The sequence below is a fragment of the Notolepis coatsorum genome, assembly GCF_963971535.1.
Source record: "Notolepis coatsorum genome assembly, chromosome: 7".
Lineage (NCBI taxonomy): Eukaryota > Metazoa > Chordata > Actinopteri > Aulopiformes > Paralepididae > Notolepis > Notolepis coatsorum.
The window spans coordinates 44875635-44885504 of NC_140171.1; the positions used below are offsets into that span (position 1 = coordinate 44875635).

At 43.7% G+C, this 9870-nt stretch overlaps 1 protein-coding gene across 1 annotated transcript; it reads left to right on the plus strand.

The window, feature by feature from the left end:
- Positions 1 to 7071: 7071 nt before the first annotated feature.
- On the plus strand, positions 7072 to 9067 carry LOC311231353 (ATP-sensitive inward rectifier potassium channel 12-like; the record flags this gene model as incomplete). The annotated part of the gene is made up of 2 exons (XM_084317907.1): positions 7072 to 7163; positions 7384 to 9067. The coding sequence occupies 2 exons, from the start codon at positions 7072 to 7074 to the stop codon at positions 9065 to 9067; spliced, it is 1776 nt and encodes a 591-aa protein (XP_084174033.1).
- Between the last annotated feature and the right edge of the window lie 803 nt (positions 9068 to 9870).

Genomic DNA, 9870 nt, shown 5'->3' on the forward strand with positions numbered 1-9870 from the left:
ACTGTTGGAAATTCGCAATTAATTGCATCTTCAACTGGTTACGTTCAAGATATTGGCGTTTGATTCATATAGCATTATCATTATATTGTCTTGACAAGAGAAGACGGCAACATTTCAGTGTTTTGGGAATATATTTTTCCAATACTCAATTATTATGTTTCCTTCATCCAGTTCAGCACCCTGGACAGTTCCCAAGTGTAGACAGTTCCCAAGTATACAGCGCCAAATGTAATGCATAAAACAGTGCTGGTAATCCTGGTATACAATACAGTACTGCACTGCAAGTGCATTTCACATAATGCCAGCGAAAATCTGTGCGAGTAGATTCATTATGCACTGCACACCTACACTCTCGGGAACACAATGGCATCTAAATAGGGGCACAATCTGAGTGACAAGCGGCCACATCCCTCCTCCCTCCGCCCTCCCTCTCTCCCACACTAGGACACGGGGGGGAGACGCGCGCCGCAGTGTCTGTGTGGCGAGTCAAGTTCGTGCAGCTGCGCGGGCAAACTAAGGACTATGGAGCAAAGAGACATATAGACTAGATCTATTTTAAAGTTAGTAAAGGAATGATTTAGGTAGCTACAGATTTATCAAAGCTCTGGTGGTTTAAGGAGTCGTCGTAAAAGAAGACTGAACAATTTTTTTTGGAGGATGAGGTTGACCTTATTTTCAAGTAAATCCGTCAACTTTTGTTAAAGGTAAATGTTTTGCATTTTGGTAGTTTACCTTTTCACCTAATTAATTGGTGTCAGGCGCTTACCTCCGAAACTAGTCTTAAATTAATTAAATTAAACTCATGACTCAACAATAAAAACAAGTGGTTAATCAAGTGTTGATGTGTTTTCAAGTCGTTTCGGTAAATCATTGCTTTCTCGTTTTATATTTGTAGTAAATACGTAATCTCTACCTTTCCTCTTACCTGTCCATCTCAAACGAAAGGAAATGTAGAGGCGGCATAAATGCAAAGTCAATTGAAAGACGCGAACGGAGGCGAACAGACGCAGCTTCGCTCTAGTTTCTAGGCGATGCGAACACTCGAGTTAAACATAATTCAACTTGAACGAGAAATTCGCCAGGCGAGATGGAGCAAATATAGGTTGACAATAAATATTAAATAGACTGTTATGAATGCTCTGTGTCATATAGATCTTGAACAGGCCACATTTAGAAATGGTCTCGTTTTGTAAATGTCAACAATGACACGGTTGAGACCCAACGCATTAGCATGTCTTCACGCCAGTGTTGCTATAACGTTAGTTATAAACCGTCAAACTGACGAGAGTAAGCGAGACAATATTTCTCTTTGTGTTGTATGTCTGAACGTACTAAAGTTAGTCCTCTAAAATGTGCTGCTGATCTCTGTTGCTGACAGACAGACTCTACCCAGAACACATAAACTAAGTGTTCATCTTGTTTAATAAATCATCTGTGAATGTATGGTGTGGAGGGAAATAGAGAGGAATATTTGAAGGTTGAAGGCTAATATTCAGCGTTTCCCTGTCCAATATTCCCTTCAGGCTGAATTGATTTCAGAACTGGACAGCTCCATGTGAATGGACGTCATAGCCGGTGCTTGGACTAAAAGCCACATTGGCTCATGTCTTTCAATAGTCTTCTGAACCACATTACATCACGCCTTCCTCTGACATATATAGGCTACACATTGCAATAATTGCCATTGCATGGGTGCAGGGAGACAGAAGTTCTTTAAATTCTCCTAGGTATATACAAAATATATATTGTCCACAGTCCTCCAGATCCTGTTCTAGACCATGTAACATTTATTTGTTGCTGCTTTGTAGCCTCAACTGAAACACCAGGATATAAGCCATATCAAAAATACATTATATTACGTTTGTATGCTCCTAAAAGTGTATATTATTTAGAACCCTTATGAAAGTATCATGGTATTTCTATCATTTCTGATGAGAGAATGGTGGAAATATCATCTGTATCATGGTTTAAATTGGATCATACCATGGTATTATTTAAGTAGGCCTACAATATAGGTACAGAAGTGATACCATAGCGATACATTACTTTTACTGGCAGTACCATGGGAGATTATTTATACAATGGCTGGTACCATGGTAAAACTGAAATGACCATAAACTACAATTATAGTTATTTTGTAAGGGAAGCCAGTGGCAAAACATAAAAGCCCTCCAACAACACATACTGCAATAATATCACATTCTTGTGATGTCATAATCCCCTCTTCTTCCTCTGGAAACACCCCCTTCCTTTCATCCCTGATCAACACATACCTGTACCTGCATACCCAACCCTCTTTCTTTCTTTCTTTCTTTCTTTCTTTCTTTCTTTCTTTCTTTCTTTCTTTCTTTCTTTCTTTCTTTCTTTCTTTCTTTCTTTCTTTCTTTCTTTCTTTCTTTCTTTCTTTCTTTCTTTCTTTCTTTCTTTCTTTCTTTCTTTCTTTCCATCCTTCCTTCTTTTCTTCCTTCCTTCCCTCCCTCACCCCATCCCTTTCTCATTAGATCTCAGATTAACGGTCTTAAACCAGGTCGCACAACCGCTGTCATCTACCTTTCATATTGCTGTTTGGATTGGGAGATTAAGGGAATAGTAATCTGGTATTTGACAAAGGCTCCCTCCATCCACACACAAATACACACACACACACACACACACACACACACACACACACACACACACACACACACACACACACACGTGCATGGTCATGTGTGCATGTGCAAGCGTGATGGACACACATACACACAGATATATATATATATATATATATAGAAGCACATTCAAAACCTTTGTTCTTTCCATGGGATTAAAGTGTATGTTTGTTTGATGTGACGTGGTTGAGAGATATGTCAGGCACTGACGCTCTTACCGGGGTTATCCTGAGACAGGCACTGACGCTCTTACCGGGGTTATCCTGAGACAGGCGCTGATGCTCTTACCGGGGTTATCCTGAGACAGGCACTGACGCTCTTACCAGGGTTATCCTGAGACAGGCAATGATGCTCTTACCAGGGTTATCCTGAGACAGGCACTGACGCTCTTACCAGGGTTATCCTGAGACAGGCGCTGACGCTCTTACTGGGGTTATCCTGAGACAGGCACTGACGCTCTTACTGGGGTTATCCTGAGACAGCGGTCACCAGTTTTGCTGTGAACTCCTGTTATGTGTTAGAGCCCTAGGAGATTCTTATTGAAAAGTAATGGAGTGAGGAGGTAATGCACAACAGATAGCAATAGCAATCCACATGTTGTATGCATTTGTTTCTGTGTGTATGTGTGTATCTGCTTGTGTTAGTTTGTTGTTTGCTTGTTTGTTTGTCTACGTGCATTCTATTCATTGGTCTGTGTGTAAATCTGTCCAGGTAATCAGCAACTCATTCAAGTGGCCATTAGATCTACCACTCACGTCATGGTCCTCACCATCAGTAGATCTACCTCTCACATCATGGTCCTCACCATCAGTAGATCTACCTCTCACATCATGGTCCTCACCATCAGTAGACCTACCTCTCACGTCATGGTCCTCACCATCAGTAGACCTACCTCTCACGTCATGGTCCTCACCATCAGTAGACCTACCACTCACGTCATGGTCCTCACCATCGGCGACACACACTCACCTTGATGTATCAGCCTAGTTGAGAATGGAGAGAGGGTTCCTATGGAAACGGCTAATAACTATCATCAACATTTAATTACTACAGCTCTCCCTCAGGGACTAGTGGCTCCTGTCTGCTGGGAGAAGAACATTCAGCTACATTTACATACATACATAGTTGTTATAGCTGTTATGGATCTTAATGCTTTGCTCTCTGTGAAAATCTGAAGATTAAGTTTATTGGTCTTTGTGAGTAGTATGCTACTTTGTGTAGAAAGTCCTGGACTGTGTTACAATGTAACATTTAATTGATTGAGAGAGATTTATTTACCCATTGCTTTGGTAATATGGCTGTCGCTTTGTTTTTAGTCTATTGTTGATGGATGTGTTATGCAGCCATATGTTCATATTGGGGTTGTGTTATAGTTGTAGAATCTTCTAGAAACTATGCACAAGTGGTGTAGAGACCGAGCAAGTGATTAGCTATTAAATAATTAAACTATTAAATTCATTCTCAGTTTGAGTTAATGTGCATTATGTTACCATGTCATCTGTGCCAATTCAACCTCAGCTTTTATTACATGAAAATTAATGTAACTTGAACCTTTAGATAATTTTATATTGTTCTACATGCTGGTGGCTACAACATACAGTTTCTGTAAATAATGTTAGTCGTGCGGCTACGTGGCGTAGTGGGCAAGGCGCTCGCCACGAATGCGGAGACGCTGGGCTCGACTGGCCGAGCCCAGCGCTCCACATTGCTTTCAGTTTAGCTGGTCGTCCGTACTAATACACATTGCCGTATTAGGGGGTGGGAAACTGATGGGTGGGGATCGGGCGTTGTGGACAGCGACTCCTACAGGTCGGTTGGTGCGCCTGCGCAGTAGAATCAGGAAGTGTCGGGGGCAGCGTGAGCCTCCCACGCGTTACTCCTCGCCACTGAGAGATCGAGCTGCGCAGGTGAAAAGATGCGACTGCTGTTACCTCAAGTACCGGAGGGGACTTGTGCTATGTATGACTTAGTCCACATTGCAGCCGGCTTGTGGGAGGCAAGAAACAGCGTTTGTGACAGGGGAGGGTTGAATTGGATGATACGAAAATTGGGATGGGAGAAAAATATAGAAAAATGGGAGAAAAAGTGGATCAAAAAAAATTATGTTAGTCGTAACATTAAACTTCAAGAAACATTAGTCCCACGCAACTATGTTGGTGGTATTTGTATTCAATACAGCGCTTCTTAGGTGCAATTTGTTCAATAAAAGCATGTTGGAAATAATGTTAATTAAAAAAAGAAAAGTGTATAGGCTATTCATTGTCTGCAGCGAACCTAAAGCAGAAAGACATGACTGTATACATATTTGTTTATTTATTACAAGAAGTATCGTCACCACAATATTCAACAGCATTATTGTCCTCATATCATGCAGCCTTACAGTATATGGCATTAATACAATGAACAGTCAATTAAGAGGAGGTTCACCCTTAATTCTAGCATCTGGGCCCCACTTACATTACTGCACTGGTTTAGAGACGTCGATCATTTAGATGATGATGTCAAAATCATCCATATCACTTTAAATATTGTATTCACAGAAAAGTGTAACAGTGGAAAAAGATTTAGTACTCATTCACAAAATGCAATGGTATACAGTATAATCCAGTTTGTGACCTGGGGAGGTTGTGGTATGAGGGCTTCGGGGGCCATTCTTGCCACCCAGGCCCCTCGCCAGGGACGTAGAAACAAAAATCCATTTCATACAGTAGTTAGTTATAAAGGTGACACAGACAGCTAGATAGAGCTAGATAGTGAAGATAGTGAAAAGTATTGGCTGTAATATTTTCTAAGGGGAAGTTTATCCAGTGCACAAACACATTTTTATTGACAGGGATCGCAAAATGTATTGTTAAACGGGCACAAAATAATTGAGTTTGAAAGTAAACTTTGATGAAGATGTATGGTTAACTTTGCAACCATTTTGTCAGTAGATCAGATATACAGAGGAGATGCAGCACAGTGCCTAAGGCCTACAGGGACGCCTCTGGGGACAGACTCATGACTGTGTAACCCTGCATGTTGGCCCAGCTCTGACAGACTCATGACTGTGTAACCCTGCATGTTGGCCCAGCTCTTTAAGACAGACTCATGACTGCGTAACCCTGCATGTTGGCCCAGCTCTTTAAGACAGACTCATGACTGTGTAACCCTGCATGTTGGCCCAGCTCTTTAAGACAGACTCATGACTGTGTAACCCTGCATGTTGGCCCAGCTCTGACAGACTCATGACTGTGTAACCCTGCATGTTGGCCCAGCTCTTTAAGACAGACTCATGACTGTGTAACCCTGCATGTTGGCCCAGCTATGACAGACTCATGACTGCGTAACCCTGCATGTTGGCCCAGCTCTTTAAGAGCCGTATAAGACAAATTGACGATGCCGCATAGATGTCATTCCCTCTGTCCAGCTGTGTATAACTGAGCTGACGTAATCTCCTGCGTTGTTGGGATTACTTGATTGGGGAGTAACTTTTAATCTGAACAGCTAGGTGCCAGTCCCTGACATCTGTCCTGGATGTATTCTGGGGAAGAAGCATGCTGTCACGCAAGAGTTCTCCACAGTTTCTGCCAAATTACAGCAAATTCGATCGGAACGGGTGGGGGTGGTGTTGGGGGGGGGGGGTAGACACACAGGGGGGTGGGGTGGGTAATGCCTGCATTTGACATGACAGCAACATTGACCAGTGCCTTTTAAAATGCAGTTGTCCGAAAAATGTCAAAGACCATCCATCACTGGCTCGGATAATGTGGCCCTGCCTTGTCAATTTGCTCGCATTAGCCAGGGTAATCCATCACCATATGCAACTATGAAGCATAAAGTCCATTGCGCTGTTGTGTTACGTGCGACTGCCCCTATTCTGGTTATGCAACCCTGGTGCTTTTTGGTTCCTCTGGTTTGCTGCCTTTTGACATTACAGTGAAGTCACAGGGCCAAAGTGCTGATCAATTGTTCCTCTAACAGCATATTAGCAGTGATTCCTCCCCCTTTTAGACCTTTTAGAGGCCCCTCAAATGGCCTTCTGGTTTTCCAACTAACCTTAACACTTGTTGGCATGCAGGTCCCTAAGGCTAACCGGTAGCAAGAACTCAATCGATAGCTTTCATCACACAAATATCTATCTGGTTTGCTTCATGCATGGTTTGGTGGTACCTACATTTACTGTGAGGCATTCTGTTGATGTTTTGTCTCAGGGGCTTTGTTGACCCTGTTTTCATCTGTTTGAGTTTGGTTTGAAAAATGCCCTAGTCCAGTACTGAAAGAAATATGAAAAACAACTTTATTTGTTGTGTTTTTCTACTTTTTACTCCTCAGAACATGCATCACCAGGAGCCAGTGCTGATATCTCCAGGGAGACCTCAGACTTAAGTCCGTCCCGGTCTCCTTGCCGGGCTTCCTTCACACCTACACATCTATTTTGATGGTTGGCACTGCCCGTCCTAACCTGCATTACTGCCTGTGCAGACACAGACTGATATTCACAGGTGCCATGGGAGCAGTGCGAGTTAACAGGTAAGAAGGAACAAGGAAGAGTATTTATGTATTTCTTGATCAAGTCACAAAACTTGAATAGTATGATTATGATATATGTTTTAAGTTTTTGCTTATAACATAATAAACCAATTTAAAACCACCTCAATATAGTTATATAATGCCAAAGCAAAGATAAGCATCAAATTACATTGAAGAACACTGAGACTCTGAACTGACTCTCTCCTCACGCCTCCTCCAGATATAGCATCGTATCCACAGACGAAGAAGCCTTGAAGATCTCCACCCTGGGTCTCCACAATGGCCACGGGCCACTGACGCAGCACACAGTTGGTGGGGTCCAACTGGGGGGCGGGGGAGCAGGAGAAGTTGGATGTCTAGGGAGTGAAGAGGGAGGAGGAGGAGGAGGAGGAGGAGGTGCATTAACACTGAGAGTGAACAGTGAACCGATCGCCCACAACGGCCGTCGTACCTCTCCCTCATGTCGCCTGGGCCTGGATCTGGGCCCCAACCAGTTGCGCAGCCGCTTTGTGAAGAAGAATGGCCAGTGCAACGTGGTGTTCAACAATATGGAAGACAAGTCACAACGCTACCTTGCTGATATCTTCACCACTTGCGTGGACATCCGCTGGCGCTACATGCTGCTGATATTTACCACCACCTTCCTGCTGTCCTGGCTACTGTTTGGCCTGGTGTTCTGGAGCGTGGCCCTGGTCCATGGTGACTTTGACCTCCGAACCCCACTGGGGGAAGGGGAGACTCTAGGGATCCTGGAAGGGGAAGGGGAGGAGTGGAAGCCATGCATCCTCAATGTCCAGGGCTTCCTTGGAGCTTTCCTCTTCTCCATAGAGACCCAGACTACCATCGGATACGGTTTTCGCTGCGTCACAGAGGAGTGCCCCATCGCCGTGGTGACAGTGGTGGTCCAGTCCATTGTAGGATGCATCATCGACTCCTTTATGATTGGCACCATAATGGCCAAAATGGTGAGGCCCAAGAAGCGAGCCCAGACTCTGCTGTTCTCTCATAATGCTGTCATTGCTCTGCGTGATGGTAAACTGTGCCTGATGTGGCGCCTGGGGAACATGCGCAAGAGCCACATCGTTGAGGCCCACGTGCGCGCCCAGCTCATGAGGTCGCACGTGACCACAGAGGGGGAGTATCTTCCTCTAGACCAGACAGACATCGACGTGGGTTACGATGATGGCTTGGACCGGCTATTCCTGGTCTCGCCGTTGGTGGTGGTCCACGAGATCGGTGAGAGTAGCCCTCTGTACAGATTGAGCTGCGCTGACCTGCAGAAGGCAGAGTTTGAGATCGTGGTGATCCTGGAGGGGATGGTGGAGGCCACGGCCATGACCACCCAGGCCCGCAGCTCCTACCTGGCCAGAGAGATCTTGTGGGGCCACCGTTTTGAGCCTGTTGTGTTCGAGAAGGGTGACCGCTACCAGGTGGACTATTCACGCTTCCACAAAACCTATGCGGTGCCATCCACGCCCCGATGCAGCGCTAAGGAGCTAAGCGAGATGGACGGAGGAGGGGGGCGTTCCTCGTCCTCTGCTTCCACCTACTCCCGGTCCCCGTCTCCGTTTGGCCCCCGGGCGACCCGCCGCCTCTTAGCCTCGCACTCCCCCAGCGCCTTCTGCTATGAAAATGAGGTGGCCTTGTGCTGTGGGGAGGAGGAGGAGGAAGAGGAGAAGGAGGGCAAGGAGGTGGTGAAAAACAGGGATAGGGAGATAGGGAACCTGAGTGGTAGGGACGACGAGAGAGAGGACATTCACTTGGGATTCAACGAGATCCGAGTGGAGGAACAGACGGTAGAGATGCTGTGTGTTTTGGACATAGAGAGCCATAGACTCACTGTAGACTTTGACAGGCTGCAGCCAGCCCTACCTTTGTACATCAGCAGGGAGTCTGGCGTTTAAGGCCACTCCATGGTTAATGTCTGGAATGAACAATGTGCCCTTTCATTTGTTTTCTCTGCTTGTCTGTATGCATCCAACCAAAGTACCGTGAAAAGTCAAATGAATTACAGGATCCAAATTATAGGTGTTGTGGAAAGAGAAAGGGAACTATGCAGTTTTACACAATCTGCAAAGATCGAGATTGTTATGGTTTGAGGTGTTTTTCATTATAATATGTATCAGTAGCCTATAAAGCGCACAAACTCGTTTTTTTTTTGTTTTTTTGTTAACCTCATCAGATAACCTGTTGATCAGATGGAGCTTTCTCTGAAATCTTGAAGTGTTATTGTAATAAATACTGTATAATGAAGATGAAGATATAATGTATTGTTTTATTCAACATGATGTATATGATCTACAATTTTTTTTTTTTTTTTTTTTTTAATCTCCATTAGATCATTTTGTAGATATAATGTACTTTTTAAAATAACATTAACACAAATGTATTTTTAAAATCCAGATAAATAAAAGAGTATAGATTCCTTTAAAAGAAGATATAAGAATATTTGAATGAATGAATGCTTGCCAATGTATACCAATTATTTTCTCAATGTAAAAACAAAAACACCAAAAAAAACTATTTCTGTATTTAAAACCAATGGCCATTCTGTCTTCCTGCTTGAAGTGTTTTACTGTTAAGGTTCGAATGAGCTCTGTCCAAAATATTGTTAATAAATCCTAGGAAATAAGGGATGAAAATGTGATGAAAAAGCCAGAACACTGATATGACTTAAAGAGTTTGTCAAACTAACATATAAAGTTGA